The following is a 22768-nucleotide window of genomic DNA, read 5'->3' as shown; positions in this document are numbered from 1 at the left end:
CTATAGATGGCACTAGATGCCAATATATATGTGTGTGTGTGTGTGTGTATGTGTGTGTGTGTATATATATATGTATATATATGTGTGTGTGTGTGTGTGTATATATATATATATATATATATATATATATATATACCTTTTCAAGTTCTTTTCCTTTCTATTAGGGATTCCCTGGTCTCTCAGTGGCTCAGAGGGTAAAGAGTATGCCTGCAATGGGGGAGACTGGAGTTCAATGCCTGGGTCAGGAAGATCCCCTAGAGAAGAAAATGGCAACCAACCTCAGCATTTTTTTTTTCTTCAACCTCAGTATTTTACCGGAAAGTCCCATGGACGGAGGAGCCTGGCAGGCTACAGTCCATGGTGTGACAAAGAGACGGACACGACTGAGCGACTTCACTTTCACTTTCCTTTCTATTGATAGGTTATTACAAGATATTGAGTATAGTCCCCTCTGCTATACAGTAGTCCTTTGTTCTTTACTTATTTTAGATACGTGTGTGCATGCGGGTGTGCTCAGTTGCTAAGTTGTGTCTGACTCTTTGCAACCCTGTGAGCTGCAGCCCTCCAGGCTCCCCTGTCCATGGGATTTTCCAGGCAAGAGTACTGGAGGGGGTTTCCATTTCCTCTTCCAGGGGATCTTCCCGACCCAGGGTTCAAACCCACATCTCCTGTGTCTCCTGGATTGGTAGATGAATTCTCTACCACTGCACCATCTGGGAAGCCCCATTTTATGTATAGTAGTATGTGTATATTAATCGCAAGCTTCTAGTTTATCTTTCTCTCCATCTTTCCCTTTTGGTAATCATAAGTTTGTTTTCTATGTTTGTGAGATTACTTCTATTTTGAAAATAAGTTTATTTGTATCAATTTTTTTTAAGATTCCACATCTAAGTGATATATGGTATTTGTCTTCTCTGTCTGATGTACTTAGTATGATAATCTCAAGGTCTATCTATGTTGCTGCAAATGGCATTATTTAATTCTTTTTTTAAAATAAGTCAAGGTATTTTTAAAATGCTGTCTTTGACAAGCTTCTATGTCTCATAGTTTTGCTCTTTCCTCTAATAGCTTTTCATCATAGTGTTAACCATCACCATATTTCTCTAAAACTGTGAATGAAAAGGTATCACTTTGTAGGATTCTCAGAAGTAGTACCTGCTACCCTAGTAGTGGGTTATAGTCCAACCCAAGCCTTGTTAGCTCATAACTTGAAGAAGACACCGAGAATTCCTTGAATCATGTATGTGGTGGCCACTGAAGGATGGTTTACCCATTCCAGGCTGTGAGAGGCATGAAGATGTGAACAGCCTAGAAATGTAAAGAAAGAGATGTCTCAATTAGGACATAATCACAACCTGGAATACTTGAAGATTGTTTTGTAGAGGGAAAAATAAATCTGACTTCAGAAGACTGAGCTGGGGCCAGTAGTTGCATAGAGTTAAATTTTAGCTCAATATCAAGAAGTGCATTCTGATATGAAACTTGCTAAAAATGAAAGGAACTGTTTGTTTGTTTCCTAAGGTTAATATAATAGAACGCCAGAAACTGGGTGACTTAAAACAACTTTTTTTTTTTTCCTGGGCTGAAATGAATTCTCTCATGGTGTTAGAGACTAGAAGTCCAAAATCAAGGTGTTGTCAATGCTCTGCTCCCTCTCTGATGTCTTTGGGGGTAGATCCTTCCTGGCCTCTCCCGGCTTCTGGTACCCCAGGTCTTTCTTGGTTTGTAGCTGCATCACGCTAGCCTCTGTCTCCATCTTCATGTGGCCTTCTTCTCTGTATATATGTCTCTCTTCTTGTAAGGACATGAGTCACATTGGATTAGGACCCAGCCTAATGACCTCATCCTAACTTTGTTATATCTTCAAAGACCCTATTTTATGTATAAGGTCATATGGGGATATGCTGGTGGGTAAGATTTCAACATATTTTGGGGGGAACACAATTCAACCCATGACGAGCTGCCTATATGGAAATAAGTTCTTTATCCCTGGAGGTGTGTAAATAGAATCAGAGTGAGTTCCTTTTCAAGATGCTTAAAGAGATCTAAGCATTTAGGAAACAGGACTGGTTGACTTCTAGGATCTTCTTTCAAGCATGGCATTTCCTAATCCTCCTAATCCTGTTCTAAAGGGCTCTACTAAGTCCAGGGACCACCCTTAGTCTGGTCTTGGTGAGATGTCACATGCACGGTATTACAGTCCAACTTCCAAATATCATTCAAAGGCATTCGGATCTTTATTTTTCATTCTTGAAGCACATCAGTGGCGGGCCTTTCTTCCGTTCCCTGCAGCTGCTTCTCTTGGAATCTCTGTTTCAGTCAGCACTCTTTGAGTCATACATGACAGAATCCTAATTCAAAGTAGTTTTGAAATAAAATATTCTGTTTTCTCAAAAATCATGAAGTCCAGGAGTTGTTCTTTTGACTTAAACTCCATTTCTCAGCTCCTCTTTCCTCTCTACTGGCTTCATTTTCTGGAAAGCTTTTTCCATAAATGACCACCAGTACCCTTAGGCTGAATCTTAGCAGTTTAGCAAACTCATTGGGAAAGGTCTCCCTTTCCAGCATCCTAAGCAGAGTCTCAGGGCTGGCTCAATGAGAGCCAGGGCTGATCTCATTGAGCCAGCCCTGTCCCCTTGCATTTGTCACCTGCTCATCCTAAACTCATCATCAAGACTCTGTTCACTTCCTGAAGAAGGAAATTGAGAAATGAAGGTAACCCTATGTGAATCACACAGACTAGGAATAGAGAATGATAGCATCCCCAAAGGGAGATTGGGGTGCTATTAACATAAGAAGAGGGAATCAGTGTTGGGGAGGACAGCAACAGTGTCCACTATGATTCTTTCATTCCTTCCTTCAAGCCACTGGTTTCTTTCTGTAAATAGATAGACAGATAGATAGATAGACACTGGGAAAACAAATAGGAAGAGACAAGCTGGAGAGACAAGAAAAAAAGGGAAGGGAAAACCAAAAGGCATGCTAAGCTGCCTGGGTTTTACTTGCCTATCCGTCTGTCCATCTATCTATCCATTCATTCATCATCCATCCATTTATCTATCTATCCATCCTCTATCTAGCTAAAATCTAGGCAGTTTAACATCTCTCTTGTGGTTTGCCCTCCCCTATTCCTCCTGCCTCTCCAGCCTTTCTCTTCCTACTTATTTCCCCAATTCTGGATTATAGATGCCTAGCTACTGAGCTGGCAAATACTGATCTCTCCTTTAAGGGAAAGAAAGTATAAGAAATGGAGCCAACCAAGACTCAATTCCTTATAACAGCTGAGGGGAGGGAATAAGGGAGAAAGTCACACTAATAATTTCGTCCCCATCATATATCAAATCACCAGAGTGAGCTTGTGTCATTTTGAGTTATGGGTGCTTTAAAAATTTGCATCTGTGTCCAGAAAAGCAATAGATAAATTTGCCCATGATGGTGAAAGGAGACTTCAGGGTATAAATATTCTGATGCAGCATTATGGATGCCTCCCAAAAGTCAAAACAGTATGTGTTTCAGCTTCCAGACTTCTTTAGTGGATCAAGCCAAACTCCCAAATGGGTTTTTAAACTTGAGAAACATCAGGCTTGTTTGCTTCCAACCACATAAGCACTCTTGAATTGAAAACAACACAGGCTCATAAAACAATATAAAAATTAATTAATATCTCTGCCTTCTGCCTTCAACACATTCAGCCCTTGTGGTGGTTCAGACTCAAACTCTGTAAATAACTACCCGCTGGCCGCCTCCCTTACCCCCGGCCCACATGCACAAACAGCCTGCTAAGAGCATTTAATGTCCCAGCCAAGAGCTTTGGCCCTGTCTCTGGAATCCATCCGGACCGCCTCCTGCTTCCCCATCCTTCATCATGAGTCTCGCTTCTCCTCACTCTCTGACCCCGAGGGGAGGCTCTGATGCCAAAGCCCCGCTGTGGATCCCGTTCCGGGGGTTGTCCGCGGCTCTGCGTCTGTCAGCTACAAGTCAGAGGCTCTTCTGGTGCCCTGACTCTCTGTTACCCAAGTAGATTCTTTTGCCAGGGCTGCCTAAATAGCAGAAATGTCTTTTCTCACAGTTCTGGAAGCTCTCGAAGTCAAAGCTCAAGGTGTCCGCAGGCCAGGTTTCTCCTGAGACCTCTGCTCAGCTTGCAGAGACCATCTCCGTGTGCCTTCGCGTGGTCCACACTCTCTGTGCACCCCTGGTGGCACTCTCTGTGTCCAAACACCCTCTCCTTAAAAGAACACCAGTCAGATTGGATTAGGTCCCACTTGGACAGACTCATTTTCACCTAATCTCCTCCTTAAAGGCTCCACCTTCAAATATATTCACATTCTAAGAAACTAGAAGTTAGGGCCTCAACATAGTTGACTCATAGTTTGAGGGAGCACAGTTCAGCCCATAGCACCAGACTAGCTGCCTCGCTACCTACAGGCCCACAAATCTGCTAAAATCTCATTTTAGCAGATTTCCCATGTAGCTAAAGTAATTTCTGCAGAAATTCCCATGGAGCTAAAATAGTTTCTATTTAAGAACTACAGTAATCTGGCGGTGGGGGTGGGGGGGGCAAGGAAGGGACCAAATCATCACTGGTGTTTGTAGAAAAAATAGTTAACTGAGCAAGTTAGCAGAGGCACTAATTATGACCCCCGCCATGTAAAGACATTGACAACTTTGATTTAGATCCAGGGATCTGCTGTTTCTCTTGCCTGCATTTTTCTTAGCCACAATCTGCCTCACTGTATATTCCTAGAAGCCATTTATTTCACAGGGAAGTCAGTATGGCATCACAGAATAAAAAATAATAACAACTAACATATATTGAGTGTTTGCTCTGTTGCTGGCACTGAGCTGAGGAGTTATCTGTCCACAGCAAAACCCTAAGAGGTTCCCATTGCCATCGTCATCTTACAGGTAAAGAGAACTAAGGCTTGGAGTAGAGACATAACTTGCCATGGTCATGTGGTTCTCCTGCCAGTTCAGTAATAAGTTATTGAACTTTGTCAGCAACTTTTGTCAAATCCAATTTTTTCAATTGATGGTGTAAATTCAAACTACTTCAAAAAATCTTCTTTAAAAAAGTGGAAGGAACTACTGTATATCACAGGGAACTATATTCAATATCTTGTAATAACCTATAACGGAAAAGAATCTGAAAACATATGTATATATGAAAGTGAAAGTGAAATCGCTCAGTCACATGCAACTCTTTGCAACCCCGTGGACTGTAGCCCTCCAGGCTCCTCTGTCCATGCAATTCTCCAGGCAAGAATACTAGAATGGGTGCCCATTCCCTTCTCCAGGGCATCTTTTGTTCCTGTGTGTGTGTGTGTGTGTATCACTTGCCATATACCTGAAACTAACACAACTGTATAGATCAACTAGACATCAATTTTTTTGAAAAAAGTTTGAAATGGGATTAATTCACAACTTTTCTCAGTCTCCTCATGAGGGATACTGTGGCAATTAAACCAGATTGGGATGGCAAATTCAGATGCCGTTAAAGGCCAGACAGTTAACATTAGCGAGTGACATCAACCCAGGAATAAAACGAGAGGGTGGTGGAAACTGAGGCCTCAGAGCAGGCAGATCTCATGGGTAAAGGTAGTTACACAGCTCTTGGCAGTTGCTGCCAGGGAGAGCCGTGGCTGCTGGGCCGCCTCGTATTGCCAGATCTTCTCGTTTTTCCCAAGAGATACTAGATGTTTGTGTCAATTCTCAAGAATTTTGAATCTTAGCAACTAAATCACTTAAAGCAACCACAGAGCCTTGCAGACTCAACAAAGCACACCTGCAAGCTAGAAGGGCCACCATTTGTAGTTTCTGGACCAATGATAATCCTAAGAACCTTTCTGAATTTTCCAGAAGGTTCTTCTAAAAATATCCCCCCCTCCCATATACTTTTACTTGATTCAGGTGGGTTTTCTGAATGGCTGAGTGAGTTCCCAGGGATTACCTGATACCACCACAGTGCCCCACCACCCCACGGAAGCAGAGAAGGCATTGGCAGGACGCCCAGAACTCAGGGCGGAAATGTGACATCCTGGCCACCCAGCCAAGGGAGGCCCCACACAGCAAGGGAGTGGAATGATGCTGGAAAGCAAATGGCCCAGAGAAAACCTCCTCCCAGACCACCACCTTCCTGAGGGCCTGGACCAGGTCTTCCCACCTGATTCTCCCCAGCCCAAACACTGTGCCAGATGCAGAGAAAAACTGCAATGAGGTCAGGAGGGATGTGAACACAGTTACATTTCTGCAAAGTAATGGTGGTGGTGATATGGAAGACTGATCTGATTTGGGAGACCTCCGGAAGCCTGAACTGGCGCAGCGAAAGTGGGGCTGGAGAGGAGGCAGCAGGTGGGAAGAAGCATGGCGGAGCCCAGCTTCTTCATGTTTCCAAGGGCCATGCTCACCACTGTGCCTTCCGTCCATGGCACTCTTTTCACAACCAAGAGAGGGAAAGGGTACCAACTGGGTGACTGACCCTCTAAAGAGCCCAAGTGAGTGAAAGTCACTCAGTTGTGTCTGACTCTTTGTGACCCCATGGACTGTCCATGGAATTTTCCAGGCCAGAATACTGGAGTGGGTAACCTTTCCCTTCTCCAGGGGATCTTCCCAACCCGGGGATCGAACCCAGGTCTCCCGCATTGCAGGTGGATCCTTTACTAGCTGAGCCACAAGGGAAACCCAAGAATCTTGGGGTGGGTAGCCTATCCCTTCTCCAGTGGATCTTCTCAACCCAGGAATTGAACGAGGTCTCCTGCATTGCAGGCAGATTCTTTACCAACTGAGCTATCAGGGAAGCCAGACAAAGAGCCCAAGGACTCTAAATAAGTCCATGTCACTATGCTGTGTCTTCATTATTAGTAGTAGGTCAGTGCATCTCCTTTGCACAAGAACTGGATCCAAGATGGTGGTTTGGGTTTGTACATATTTTTTTTCACTCTTTGCCAGTTTTATTTTATTTTTTATATTTTATTGAAGTATAGTTGATTTACAGTTTGTTTAATTATTTGATTTTATATGACATGTTTGGGGGCTAAATATGAAATATCTTTCCAACCTATAAACCAGGCTGGCAGGGACTTTCCTGGTAGTCCCGTTGCTGGGACTCTCTGCTCCCAATGCAAGGGGCCTGGGTTCTATGGCTGTCAGGGAACTAAATCCCATATGCCACAGCTCAGACTGCGGCAGCCAAACAAAATATTAATAAATATTTAAAAAATCAGGCTGGCAAAGCTAATAATTAGGATATTGTGGAGACCATAACAGAATCCTTATTGGATTTATCAGGGGAGCCCCCTTGAGTAATAATATCTGCAAATTAACTTGAGGGTAAACCAGGCTTTAAGCTGTGAAATCTCTAACCTCTGAGTGCATGCTAAGTCGCTCCGTCATGTTTGACTCTTTGCAACCCCGTGGACTGTAGCCCACCAGGCTCCTCTGTCCAAGGGATTCTCCAAGCAAGAATACTGGAATCGGTTGCCATTTCCTTCTCCAGAGGATCTTCCTGACCCAGGGATTGAACCCACATCTCTTAAGTCTCCTGCATTGGCAGGCAGGTTCTTTACCACTAATGCCACCTGGGAAGCCCAACCTCTCAGTGGGGACCCTGTTTGTGAACAGTCCTTGAGTTTGCTACAAGGAACAGGGTTGCCTAAAAAGACTTTAATTTCTGAGGACTGGTTCGGGCAAGCCCTAACAAACCATTTTCAAAATTGCCTCAGGCCTCCAGGGTCTTGTAAAACTCATTTTCAACACAAGCATGATCCTTTTTGCTCTCATTTTTGTGCATTTAGAATCTGCCTCCTACTTAATATAAAATTCACCTTTGAGAATTGAGCAAGAGGTGAAACACCTAGTTTCCCATTTACCCTCAGATACTGTCACTGAGAAAGGCTTTTTTCTTCTTAAAAGGAGGTCTAAGACTCCAGAGCATATAGCAGATCATAGCTGAAAAGTTGTTGCAGCTTCACACTTAATGGGTTATGCATATGTATATACGTGGGTCTGCAGTTGTGCACATAAGCACAGGTGTTTATGTGTGCTTGTGTGTGTGTACATGTGTGTACATAAAAGTATACGCATGTGACAGGCAGGTATGTGTGTCCACATGCTGTCCCAGTCTCAAGAGGATTCTTGCCCTTCTTACCGTGGACATCTTAGTGAGCAGAAGTGATTAGTAACAGCCTCGTATAGTGTGAGCTTTATTCACATCCCAACTGTGCTCCTTACTATTATGTGTTCTCGGGCAAATTATTTACTTCTCTAAGCTTCACTTTTGCTATCCAAAAAATAAAGATTAAAAATAGGAAGGGACATATGTATACCCATGGCTGATTCATGTTGATGTATGGCAGAAACCAACACAATACTGTAAAGCAGTTGTCCTCCAATTAAAAATAAATAAATTTAAAAATATAGTGCCTACTTTATGTAGGGTTTCTGATTGTTAGGTAATATATGTTAAATAAAGCACAACTAAGAGCGCATAATTAGCTCCCAGGAAACGATAACCTGCTATTATTGTTGTTGTTGTTACTCCTTCCTACCACATGCTTCCAGGAAGAGAGCAAGCTATGGTTTTTTTTTTCCAGCCCAGGGTGCTGTGAGTTTCCACTTCTTCTCTATTGCATGATTGCCTCTGAGATCACCCAGGGTTTTTGTCCCAGGGTTTTTTGGTGGAGTGTCTGAACCCAAGGTGGAGCTCAGAGGCACTCAGTTCTTTCAGAGTCTTAATCCTTGTCCATCTTTCAGAGGTCCTGCTGCGCAGGGCACCCTCTGCAGAACTAGGTTGTCACTGGATCCCACAGGACTGTGCCCGGAGCTTTCCCTGTCTGAAAGGAGAACCGCCCCATCCTAGCTGACCCAGAGAGGCCCTATAAACCCCTCATGAACGTTTGCTGAACTGCCCTCGGCTGGATTCAGTGGCAGCCTCAGCTTTACGTGTCTCCAGGAACCCCACCACAAAGCCCTTATTTGATCTGCTGAGTGTGATCTCAGAAACCATCTTGAATGGGAACCTCCAGGTAAAAAATTTCCCCTCTGTGAATCGTGTTTTTTTCCAATATGTCCTCAAGTTTCCTGTTCACTAATCCCTGAAAACAAGAGACCTTTGGGGGTGGTGGTAAGGTAACTGGTTAGTCAGAGAACCTCTGAGGTTAGAGTGCTTGGTTGCATCACTTGCTAGATTACTTTTATGTTTTCTAAGTCTCAATTTTCTCCTCTGTAAAGTGGGGATAATATTATACTTGCCTCGTGTCCCTGTATTGTGTGAAGATTGAAGGAGGTGACACCTATGAAGACCTAGTGCTCGACTCATCAGTTTAGCCGTCATGATTGATATTATTGTGGCCATGCTGGTGAGGGGAGAAGGCATGCAGAACACTCAACAAGACATTGAGGTCTTATTTTTGAGCTCCCTGAACATCTACCCCTGAGAGGCACCCAGACAAACTTTCCTTATTCGAGAAGGTATAGGAGTTGGAAGGGGGAAGGCAAGTCCAGTGGCCTCAGTGAGTTTGAGGAAAATAACTCATAGTTCAAATGGTAAACTTTCTCTTTTCCAGTGAACTCTCCTCAAAGAGGAGATCAAACCAGTGAATCCTAAAGGAAATCAACCCTGAATAGGCACTGGAAGGACTGATGCTGAAGCTGAAGCTCCTGTTCTTTGGCCACCTGATGCGAAGAGCCAACTCATTGGAAAAGACCCTGATGCTGGGAAAGATTGAGGGCAGGAGGAAAAGGGGGTGACAGAAGATGAGGTGGTTGGATGGCATCACCGACTCAATGGACATGAGTTTGAGCAAACTCTGGGAGATGCTGAAGGACAGGGTAGCCTGGCGTGTTGCAGTCCATGGGGTTGCAAAGAGTCAGACATGATTTAGTGACTGAACAACAACTCCTCAATGAGAGCAGCCAAGAGAGGAGGGGAATGCCCCTGCTACAATTGCTTCTAGAGACCCTAGGGCCTGGTCCTTCCATCTGCCCCAAGAAAGAGAAAGCTGGAGCTCAGAGCAAGGATGAGCCACCACCTGGAGGGGGGCGAGCTGGGGTGGGATCACATCCTGTCTGCTCCTTCAAGCCCTTGGGTGGGGCTTCCCATCCAGAGGAAGCAAGTCCCATCAGCTAATCCTTGGGTGGGGTTTCCCAAAGCTAAGTGTTTAGAGGCAAATCATTGTTCTGAAGTTCCGCTAAGTTTCAATGACCACCATGCTGAGAACTCCTCCAAGAACAAAGTGAGATTTTTTTTTCGAACCCAAAGGGAGCCAGTGGCGATTAAAAGGAGAAACATCTAGCCTATTCTCAATTCCAAGACTTGGACAAGGAAGACGTTAGACACAGGGGGACCCAGGACCAATGAAATTATCACAATGGGTCCATGTTTTGTCTGTAAGATGGCTGTTGCTGTTCAGCCGCTAAGTCATGTCCAACTCTTTGCAACCCCAGTGGGTGAGGCGGGCATGGCGGTGGGGCTGGTGAAGGGTCAGCCCTGTCTTCAAGGCACACAGGGTCTCACCACCCAGATGTTTTATATCTGGTGACTGCACCTCCAGGGGTTTGATGGCAAGTATCTAGAGCCACTAGGACTTGCCTGACTCTGGGAGAAAGGACCAATCACAGCCTGTTTCTTCAGCATCTAATGTGAATCAGCTCAAAAGTGGGACTGTTAACTGTTACCGACTTGGATCCTTGGACTCTTCCTTCAATAGAAATTGATTAGAGGCCAGATGAGAATTGTAGGAAAGGCTTTACTGGGACTCCTGCTGCAGGACAGGGTGATAACAAGGAACAGGTGCGGTTGCTGGCTCCCTGAGAGCAGCTGCTTGGGTCCTTAAATGGGGTAACAACAGAGGTGGGTCCATGGGTTGGACAGGAGGCGTAGCTAAGGTGGCGAGCCCATCCCCTTGGTGGTACCCTGTGCGGGGGATCATGCTCGGCACCCTGCCTTTGCTCTTGGTATCTCAGAAATGGCAGTGTGTGGCCTTTTTGTATCTTATTGTTCATAATTGCCCCAAATGTGCAAGCCTGCAGTTATTTTTAGTTCCTTATTGTTTCTTTGTTTCTGTTGCTTGAGGATTTGTCCAGGTGCAAGAACTCCGGTAATGGATCCTGGTCCCAGCCCCTCTCATTATTCCTTTGTGTTTCTCTTTTCTCCTTTGAGCAAACTCTGTTTTTAGCTAGGCCCCACTCTGAAGCTTGCCCTCTAACCTGGCTGCCCCCAAACTACCATTGCTCATTTAACAGACACTGGCGGAGACTAACTGGGCATCAGGTCCATTCCCTGTCCACAGGTCCTTATGGGCTGGTTACTAAGGGCCTTCTAAGGCAGCATAAAGGAGCCAATTCTATCAGACAGACAGCTTAAGGGTTTTTCCTGCTCAAGCCCAAAAAGCAGGGCTAATGATCAGGGATGTGAGTTCACAGCAGAGGGAGGAGGTGGAAATGTCACTCTAGAGGCTCTTTAATTCTTCTTCCCTTTCTGCCATAAGGGTGGTATCAGCTGCATAACTGAGGTTATTGATATTTCTCCTGGCAATCTTGATTCCAGTTTGTGCTTCATCCAGCCTGGCATTTTGCATGATATACTCTGCATATAAGTTAAATAAACAGGGTGATAATAGACAGTCGTGACATATTCCTTTCCCGATTTGGAACCAGTCTGTTGTTCCACGTCCAGTTCTAACTGTTGCCTCCTGACCTGAATACAGATTTCTCAGGAGGTAGGTCAGGTCATCTGGTATTCCCATCTCTTTAAGAATTTTTCACAATTTGTTGTGATCCACACAGTCAAAGGCTTTCGTGTAGTCAAAAAAGCAAAAGTAGATGTTTTTCTGGGACTCTCTTGCTTTTTTGATGATCCGACGGATGTTGGCAATTTGATCTCTGGTTCCTCTGCCTTTTCTAAATCCAGCTTGAACATCTGGAAGTTCATGGTTCATGTCCTGTTGAAGCCTGACTTGGAGAATTTTGAGCATTACTTTGCTAGCGTGTGAGATGAGTGCAATTGTGCGGTAGTTTGAGCATTCTTTGACATTGCCTTTCTTTGGTATTGTAATGAAAACTGACCTTTTCCAGTCCTGTGGCCAGGGCTGAGTTTTCCAAATTTGCTGGCATATTGAGTGCAGCACTTTTACAGCAAGAAGCTAAAGGCAAAGGAGAAAAGGAACGACATACCCATTTGAATGAAGAGTTCCAAAGAATAGTAAAGAGAGATAAGAAAGCCTTCCTCAGTGATCAATGGAAAGAAATAGAAGAAAACAATAGAATGGGAAAATTGCTCATTCGGGTCCAACTCTTTGCAACCCCATGGACTGTAGCCCTCCAGGCTCCTTTGTCCACAAATTTTCCAGGCAAGAATACTGAAGTAGGTAGCCATTCCCTTCTCCAGGGGATCTTCCCGCCCCAGGGATGGAAGCTGGGTCTCCCGCATTGCAGGCAGATTCTTTATACTGTCTGAGCTACCAGGGAAGCCCCAAAGCACTCTATATCATACACCCCAATGGGAGGATGACAAGGAAGGTGTTAATCTGTTGTTCCTGCTAGTGGTCTTAGCTCCTTCTATCTCTCTCAGTTTGGGCATCTCCAAACGTGGAGAAATTACCTAGAGTTTCAAAATCTGTATTTTTTTGTACAACATGATCCTTAGTATAAGCCAACAGCAACATCTCATACTTAAAAGGAGAAATGGTCTGTTCTAAAGCAGGAACAGAGTGGTTCTGTTGAGTTTTCTGAAGTATGGTGTTAACTGGACTGTATGGGAGATTTAAGGGATTTTCAAGGGCAGTTTTGATCATGCAGCTTTGTGCCTTTTGTCTTTAGAACCAAAATCCTTCATGAGATGCAGCAGACCTGTGCAATAAGCACTGAACACAGTGGAATCAGGGAGTGGCCCCCAAGGAAAGTATGGGCCATTAAAACCTGCTTAGGAGACAATATTTAAAGGAAAGAATTTGTTTAGAGGACAGAACACAGATTTATCTAAAGACCTTGCTGTAATAGGAACCGGAGGTGGGTGGGGATGGCAGGTCTGGAAGGGCTCCATCCTTTCCTAAGACTAGGCTATGTTATTCTAGTGTCATAAACAGCCCCAATCCTATGGCTTAAAATAATAAAACTTTAGTTCTCATGCATCAGACATGGTGGCCCTAATGGGTTGGCCGTATCTATGCTTTGTGTTACTCTCTTAGTTGGGCCTTACGCTAATAAAGTTGTCACCATCTGGAACATTGCCTTTCACCATGGTGGAGGGAAAGGGTGCACTGGAGGATCTCTCACCAGCAATTAAATGTTCCAGCCTGGAAGTGATCAATGCCGCTGCACGCATACCCATCAGCCAGAACTAGTCACATGACCTCACCAACTCTAAGGAGGCTAGGAAGTGAAATCCTGTTATGTGTCCACGAGAGGAAGGAATAAGGGGGAGCATTTGGTGAAGAGTGCTAGTGACCCCCTCAGCCACCTGCTTTGTCCAGGGATCTATCTAAAACCTGTGTAGTCAGACGGGCTAGAGCAAGGGTCCACTCTCTTGCGTATAAGAGTCTGTGCTGACTTGTCTTTCTCTCCTTTCTCTCTTTCTTAATCTGCTTTCACCTCGTGACACATGGTGATTCCAGGGGGTCTGGGCATAACCAGCACCCTTCCGTGCAGTGCTCCCCTTTCCCTCTGGGCCTTGGACCCTTCATGTGTATTTATTTTTAGTACTAGCCAGGATCAGAATTAAGGAAGTCAGCCCATGTTCCCTGGATGCCATCAGTTGCTTCCTCACCAAGCCTCCTTCCTTTTGCTTGCACTATCCTGTCAACAATACACGTATTATTCCCGACAGAAATCAGCAGAGAGGGGCCAAGACAACCAGCAGAATGCACTCTGGGAATAGAGACCCAGGGATGTGGGTGCCAGGGAACTGGAAGCTTGGGCAAAGAGATGTATTTATCTGACTGTGAAGCTAAATAAGGAGGTATATAAAAAGCAAAAACAACAAATTCATGGCAGATTTGATTTATTGCTGCAAGATCTTTATAAAACTCTCCCTGATGGAGTATTTATAAGAATCCCTTAGCTACAAGTAGATGGGTCTCAGTTTTTCCACTACAGAGAAATGCAAAATTATTCTCTTCTGGGAGAGAAAGGTTATTTTTTCCTGAAGGTTTGTTCCAGCCTTTTAAAAATGGAATAAAAATAATAGTAGTATTGCTAGGGATTGTATGAATAATATAAAATATGGTTTTTCAAAAAAATTGTAAGTAAGTTTGAGCAAAGGAAGAAGGGAGGCTATTAGAGAAAAGTGGTTATTTGAAAGTACAGTAAGTAAAACTATACTATGAGAATTACATATATTCTATATTATGTATCAAATTATATATTGAGAATACATATGTATTGATGTCTCATGTCTCTTTCTTATGGCCATATATCCTGTAATAAAGATAGTATTGCTTACGAAAGGAATGATTGTAGCAGAGGAAAGATTGTTCCCAAAGTGGGATATAATATATAGAGATGGAAATTAATACTTGTAAATGAATTATATGCAACAAAGGGGATTATATTTGCATAGTTAAAGATAAAAGTGCTTTATTTAAATGATTTTCATGTATAATTTTGGTGATAGATTATATCTTTCAGCTACTGTTAGAATAATGCCGCTTGACAAATCATCCCAAGACGGAATCACTTTTATTATCATGCATATGCAGTTGAGCTGGGGATTGACTGGTCTAGACTTGGCTTAGCTCCAAGGTGCAGACTGGGTTCAAGTCAAGACATGGGTTCCCCATGACTCTTGTTTCCTTGCAGATCAACTGGGGCATGTCCTTCTCATGCTAGCTCAGAAGAGCAAGAGGGCGAATGTCACCACACAAGCCCATTTCAAACCTTTGCTTGCTTGATATCCACTAACATCCCATTTGCCAAGGCAAACATCAGTAGGACAGGAAAGAAAATTTCTCCCACGGTGGGAGAGAAGGGCGCCAAATATTTGCTGAACAATAATTCACATTAGGGACTTCCCTGGAGATCCAATGGCCAGGACTTTGTGCTTCTAGAGCAGGGGGCACAGGTTCTATTTCTAGATGGGGAACTAAGATCCCATATGCCACACAGTGCAGCCAAAAAAAAAAAAAACCCAAATTATTCTATAATTAAAAATCATATATTTGTCCATGCCCAATATCTGTGTCTCTCTGCTGGCCATTTCCAGTAGGTACCAACAGTGTCTTAAACCAGAAAGGGTTTTAGTTAAATGCAAGATGTGTCTGGGAAATCATCTGTTCATGTGGAAACAAGATTTCTTTCCCAGAAATGTGCATTTAAGACAAAGCCCACAACTTTCCTGAGAGGAAATTGTAGGGCAAGTCATCAAACTTCTCTGGCCCAACTTCTACAACCCAGTGAGAGACAACTATTTACACTCTGCAATAAATTATAGCCCATGGATCTTGAGTAATCCATGGTGCACATTTCCTGTGAAATGAGACTCTCAAGGATTCAGAATATAAAATAAGGCAATGCAACCAGTGCTAATATATTAAAATTGAATTAATCTCATATTAGTTTATTTAACATGTCATGTAATTGCAAACTACTGCTATAGTTTCACCCCCTGATTTGTCCAGTTGATCCTTAGAAAAATGCCAAAGTATAACAATCTTTCCTAGACACATCTCTGGTTTCTTGACTTAGCACTGAGGCTGGTAATGCATGCCTCATGAGATAAATCTGGTCAGTGCCTGTTTCTGTAAATAAAGTTTTTTTGGAACCCAGTCATGTCCATTTGCTTATATGTTATCTCTGGCTGCTTTCTCTCAATAATGGCAGCTTGAGAAGCTGCAACAGAAGTGGTCAGACCGTAGAACCTAGAATATTTACTATGTAGCAAACAGAAAAATATGCCAGTTCTCATTTAATATAGTGCTCAACAGTTGAAATGTGGAATTTGGGTGATTCACACAGAGCTGGCATGAATATTGCCCTTGAGTTTTCCTTAGGGAAAATTATACAAGGAAATCAATAATGTAAATTAATATTATATAGTTTTAGTCTGTTTTAAAAAATAATATTTTTAATACTTTAGGCTATGAACACTCATATCCCAGTAGGCAATTGTTATATATATATATAGGCAATATATATACCCAGTAGGCAAAAGTTATAAAATTTGTATCTGCTTATTGAAGTGGACCCTGAGAAACTCTACTAATAAGTGTTACCTTCTTAGCTTTTAGGAAGATGACTTGACTTGCAATATTGTTTTAAAAAATATACCTGTCATTACTTCAGACTTTTCACTATTACAGACAATTCCACCTCCATGCACACACATAACTGCATTTAAATTACTGTAGTTTTACTATATTGTGATGTGGATATTTTCAAACAGCAGCCCCTGATATCTTTTTTGAGGTTGGAGAGAGCAAAACCTTGTCTCTTGCCAGATGTCCACTCTCAGAGCCTGACAGCTTAAGAAAAAAGGAGCTAACATGTATTAAGACTTGGGGAGAAACATATATAGATTTTAAACGCGAGTATAAACTCTCAGTTCTTTTCAGCAGGTGTGTAGAATCTAGGACAGTAAATAATCAAGTCATTTCTATTGGGTATTGAGTTAGATTCAGATGGACAGATTTTTGTATAATGGGAGTCGTTTTAAGCCCCACATAAGACCTAAGTATGAAGCCTGGATTCTAGAGGAGTTCATTTTAACCTCTTCTCCACTCTGGACTAGGAATAGCACTGTCTATAACATACAAGATTTATATATGTATATATATATCCCTGGGGTTGGGGCTTCCGTGGTAGCTCAGTTGGTAAAGAATCTGCCTGCAATGTAGGAGACATGGCTTCGATCCCTGGGTCAGAAAGATCCCCAGGAGAATGAAATGGCAACCCACTGCAGTATTCTTGCCTGGAAAATCCTATGGACAGGGGAGCCTGGAGGGCTCTAGTCCATGGGTTGTCAAGAGTTGGACACTTAGCGATTAAGTGGAAATCACTTAGCGATTAAACCATAACATACAAGATTTAGACGATGGCTCCAAACTTGGAGATTAGGTGAAAACAAGAGGTGCTGACTGACCACATTTCTGAAAGGAAGCTTTCCTGTTAACTGCCAGGTAGGTGAACTATGGATAATCACTGATTTCCTTTACACATCACATGGACTTGAAAGCTGCAAAATAGTTTCCATCCATGCCAACTGAATGCACTTGGCTCAAATGGCACTCTTTTTTTTTTTTTTTTCCAGGAGTTGGATGGGAGAGTGTGCTGCTAACACGAGATGAGATAACCTCAGAGGCCATAGCATCATCCAGCGCAGACATGACTGTCAAGGTAAGGCATGCTTTCTCTAGTGTGATTCTCTAAGTGCATCTCTACAGCAGGGGTCCCCAACTCCTGAGCTACCAGTAACCTCCTATCAGATTAGCATTGGCATTAGATAGAAATAAAGTAAATGTAACACACTTGAATCATCCTGAAACCATCCGCCCCCCACTCCTGGTCCATGGAAAATTGTCTTCCACAAAATTGGTCCCTGGTGCCAAAAATGTGGGGGACCACTGCTCTAGAGGAAAGTGAGCCTGTGGCAGATATCTGGGGGTAAAATGAATACTGCTCCTTACCCTGCTGGGGTTCTGTATTCACTGACCTCAGTGGGTCAACTAGAATAAGATTTGCTGAAATTTGGGGCCTGCATTAGGAAATCACCTGAAAGCTAGAATCCAAGACTTGTGATTTCCAGTGGACTGGTTGTAGGGTCTTCAGTGAACGTCTACATGTTGACTGTCTGCAAGTGTCACCCCATGGGGACAGCAAAGCAAATCTGAAAATTCTGAGCTGAGAAACTCGGGCCCCACTGTGCATTGTGAAGAAAGGTCAGAAGGCATAAAGTAGCTTTGATCTTGACTCAAGATTTCCACTGATGTCAGCGGGAAGGCAGCACATGGCCCACTCCAGATGGAAGGCGCTAATGGCCAAAGGTTTACAAAATGAGTCATCTGCAAATCAACCTAATTATCACTGTTCAAATTAAGTGCATGAATTTGTAATCATTGCCTAGATTAAGGAGTCTGTAGCAAAATATATCAGACACAATTACTTCCCTTCTATTACTGGAATAGACACAAAGGAACAGTCTTCCTCTCTTGGAATTCTGTTTATGCAGGGAAGCCTGGCGTGCTGCAGTCCATGGGGTCGCAAAGAGTCGGACACGACTGAGCGACTAAACTGAACAAAGACTGGGAATAGGAGGGCTTTCTAACATTTTTGCTTGAATGAATAGAATTTAAATAAATGCCACTTAGAAAGTTTTCATGGAAAATGAAAACATAATGTCCTTTTTTAATATTGAGCTATCACTAGAGATTTCACTCTGGATTTTTTAGTAGAAGTTGTACAAAAGAATATACAGGATGAATTTATTCAAGCTTTTCTTTGTAATGTGATGGCTGAATTTGTGTTATCTGCTAAAAATGTTAGAGAAAGCAAAGAAAAATACAATCATGAAATATATTATAAGATGGAAAAATAGCCTGTTGGTTAAATGAGTCAACTAATCTAGATAATAATTATCCAGTGCTAAAAGTTTGTTTGCTTGTCTTTATGTTTAGTTGAACTTATAAAAATATATATTGCAATGATGTGTTGGTATTTTCCTAGCTATTGGTGCAAAGTCTGAGAAGCTGAGAAATCTTTGGCCGTATTGAATTGAGAGAGGTGGATGCTGATAGTAGAATTTGATGGATTTAGATGTGCTATTGTGAAATTTGTTGTGATTTTAAGAATTAGTTTCTGAGATGTGTTGCTAGTCTACATGCAGAGTTTGTTTTATAAAAACAAACGGTGTATTTGGATACAAACAAGTTTTGCCCAAGTCCCATTTTATAAGGCTACTGCATAATCAGCATGCTCCTGGTATGAAGATCTTGACTAAAGTTGTATTTGGGTCTATTCAACTTCCATGTCATCCTCAACCTCTCTTTCTGTCTTTTTTTTATTGAATGTGCATGCGTGTGTGCATGCGTGTATTCATGCTCAGTCATGTCTGACTCATTGTGACCCCATGGGCTGTACCCTGCCAGGCTCCTCTGTCCATGGGAATTCCCTGGCAAGAATATTGAAGTGGGTCGCCATTTCCTTCCCAAGGGATCTTCCCGACCAAAGGATCGAACTTGCATCTCCCAAGTCTCTTGGCAGGTGGATTCTTTACCACTGAGCCACTTAGGAATCCTCTTTTACTGAATACCTGGGAATATTTTATAAGAATAGAGGATTTTTAGTTCACAAGAACTGAATCTACTTAGAAGAAAGAACACCATATACTTTTAAAAAGTTAAGCAAGATACAAATATATTTAATACTCCAATAAATTCCTATAAATATTAAGTTCCTTTATTAATGCCAGTTTCTTCTCAATAAAGGATTCTTAAAACTTCTAGATGAGTGTAATTTAGGGAAATACTTCTTTTTAGATTCTTCTCCATTAGATTTCCCAATTATAAAAATTACCAATTTTTTTCGTTCGGTACTATGCTTTTTCCTACCCCACACTGCTTTATGTATCCATCCTGCTCTTGTGTCTTTTTTTCTTTTAATTTTTACTTTTTGGCTGTGCTGTGTGGTATATGGGATCTTAGTTTCCCAACCAGGAATTGAACCCACACCCTCTGCATTGGAAGCAGAGTTCTAACTACTGGACTGCCAGGGAAGTCCCCCCTTGTGTCTATCTTAAACTATTATTTTTTTCTGTGTCTATAAGTACCTGATCTTTGTTAACTACGGATTTTTCATCATATATTCATGTCACTACAGGCTTCCCAGGTGGTGCTAGTGGTAAGGAACCCACTTGTCAATGCAGGAGTTGTAAGAGACACAGGTTTGATCCCCGCCCGGGTTGGGAAGATCCCCTAGATAAGGGCATGGCAACCCACTCTAGTATTCTTGCCTGGAGAATTCCGTGGAAAGAGAAGCCTGGTGGGCTACAGTCCATAGGGTCACAAAGAGACACAACTGAAACAACTTAGCAAGCATTCATATGTCTACAGCTATTCCTGCTTCTACTAGCTATTTCATATATCCTTGTAATATCACCTATCTCTGCTTTTTGCCCTGGGAAAACAGAATATTCTGTTAAAATATTTATTACAGTAAAAGTTGACACATTCACATTTCCCAAGGGGAATATCAGCAGAAACCACTAAAATTCTTTGGTTTCCTCCCTATTACTCTTCTTGCAATAGATGTACCTTTCTTCATGTGTTGAAGTTTTCTTTCTGAAAAAAGCACAGCATTTTTTGTGATGTCAGTAGTCTGAATGTGGTTTTGTCTACTATATTTTTGCCTTTTAATACCATGTCTTATTCTGAAATGGCAAAGTCATGCTTCTAAAAATACGCATGGCTCAAATGAGTGAATTCACTTATAAACAAACCTGTCAGTCTGAACAATGTTGAACTGTGTGGGCATGCTCAGTTGTGTCCAATTCCTTGTGACCCCATGGACTGTAGCCCACCAGGTTCCTCTTTCCATGGGATTTCCCAGGCAAGAATACTGGAACGGGTTGCCATTTCCTTCTCCAGAGGATCTTCCCAACCCAGGGATCAAACCCGTGTCTCCTGTGTTTCCTCCATTGCTGGCAGATTCTTTACCACTGAGCCTTCAGGGGTGCAGATTTGCAAAATGGATGGCTTGGAGGGAGTATATTGTATAGTGTGGATTCCCCAATCCTGGGGAAGCCCAATGTTGAACTAACAGCATTTATATTAAAAACACCCTGTATATTAAAAACACTGACACATGATGTAGAAGCATCATGTAGGCTTGCTCAACAATTTTAAATCACTATTAGTAGGTTGAATGGTGAATCCCTTCCTTCCCCTCGAAACCGTGTGTCCAAGTCCTAAATCCTGGTACCTGTGACTGTGACCATATTCGGAAAAGGAGTCTTTGCAGCTGTAAATAAGAAAAGAATTTTGAGGTGAGATCATCCTGGGTTAACCAGGTACACCTAAGTCCAATGACACATGTTCTTATGACAGAAGAGGAGACACAAAGGCCATAAGAAGAAACAGAGGCAAAGGTTGGAGTCCATGCAGCCCAAGGCAAAGAAGACCTAGAGCCACAAGAAACTGGAAGAGACTAGGAAGGATTCTCCCCTAACACCTTCAGAGGGAGCAGGGCCCTACCAATACCTTGATTTTGGAATTCTGGCCTCTTGAATTATGAGAGATTAAGTTTCTGTTGATGTAGACCACTGAGTTTGTGGTCATTTGTTACAGCAGCCCTAGGAAGCCACTATGCTCAGATCTAACCCAGAATTATACCTACTCTTCTAGAGTGTCATACCATAGAGGCCAAAAACCAGTATCATACATGTCCATCACCATTTTCTTATTATACTATGCTCACTCTTTACAGGGCTTCCCAAGTGGCTAAGTAGTAAAGAATCTGCCTGCAGTGCTGGAGATGCAGGTTCCATCCCTGGGTCAGGAAAATACCCTGGAGAAGGAAATAATCACCACTCCAGTACTCTTGCCTGGGAAATCCCATGGATAGAGGAGCCTGGAGAGCTGCAGTCCATGGGGACATAAAAGAGTCAGACATGACTTAGTGACTAAAACAACAGCAGCAGCCTTTACAAGTTGTTTTTACCTGCTCTTGTTTGAAAGAGCCTTTAACCTTTTTCAGCCTGAATCACAATTCACTAGAAGAAAAGGGTCATCATATTTTGGGATGACGTCTATATTATGTTTTCATCTGTTTTGCTGCTTGTCTAGACATCGCTTTTTAAAAAAAAAGTATGGATCAATATTTTCTGAAACTTGCCTGACTGTGAGAATTGTCTGCAGCAGTATTAAATATATACATAAATAACTTCCCAGGCTTCTCCTTTCAAAATTCAGATCCAGAAGAACAGAGTGTGAGAATTAGCATTTTTAACAAGCGCTTGGTGATTTTGGGGGTCAGCTTGGGAAAATGTTGTTTTGCATTTCACTAAAGCAGTATAGGGGTGTGGTCGTGTGATCCCTCCATTGCCCTTGGCTTTCTAGTTGTCCAGCTGGCTAAGACAATTGGCTAAGACTGACTAAGGCTCAGAACTGCAATTTCATTTCTAGTCCCATCTTCCACTATGTCTGTCTCTGGACCCATCCTTGCCCTCTGCACCCAGCCTATTTGTAGCCAGTATGATCTTTGAAATCATTCTGCCAATCCATATGATCGTATGTGCAGTCATCAATAGTTGTTGCATGAGCAAATATATGAATTAGCAAGTGAAGACACATCTCTCTAGACTGCAGTTAAGGGGGGACCACTGGCCTTCCTCAAGCCTACTTATTCCCTGTTCTCACCTGATAGTCTGTCTCTTCTACCTCCCTGCTTCTCTCTCTTATGCTAGTTTTTTTTTTTTAATGTAGTTGATTTATAATGATATGTTAGTTTCAGGTCTACAGCAAAGTGATTCAGATTCGTGTGTGTGTGTGTGTACGTGTGTGTGTATCTATGTTCTTTTTCAGATTCTTTTCCATCTAGGTTGTTACAAAATATTGAGTATAGTTCCTTGTGCTATACAGTAGGTCCTTGTCGGTTATCTATTCGTATGCTACTTTCCTTCATATTTTGCTTGTTTTTCACTTCTTAGAGCCTCTAAATCACAGTCCTGTTTTTTCACAGTTCCTTTTTTAAAAACATAATTGAGTCATAATTTACATACCATAAATTTCACATATTTAAGTATACAATAATTTCTAGTAAATTTACCAATGATTACCATAATCCAGTT

The 22768-nt window shown here is 42.4% G+C and overlaps 1 protein-coding gene across 4 annotated transcripts in view; it reads left to right on the top strand.

Moving 5' to 3' along the window:
* PALM2AKAP2 (PALM2 and AKAP2 fusion) overlaps nucleotides 1–22768 on the top strand; it is a 497146-nt gene that overhangs the window by 333581 nt on the left and 140797 nt on the right. For all 4 annotated transcript variants that reach the window (XM_061163447.1, XM_061163445.1, XM_061163448.1 and 1 more), the window contains one exon: nucleotides 17237–17322. In XM_061163447.1, the coding sequence (XP_061019430.1) occupies nucleotides 17237–17322 (86 nt within the window). The remainder of the gene's footprint in view (nucleotides 1–17236; nucleotides 17323–22768) is intronic.

Source organism: Dama dama, chromosome 16 (assembly GCF_033118175.1).
Source record: "Dama dama isolate Ldn47 chromosome 16, ASM3311817v1, whole genome shotgun sequence".
NCBI classification, from domain to species: domain Eukaryota; kingdom Metazoa; phylum Chordata; class Mammalia; order Artiodactyla; family Cervidae; genus Dama; species Dama dama.
The sequence above is the reverse complement of the archived record's forward strand: the minus strand, read 5'-3'. Positions and strand labels throughout refer to the sequence as shown.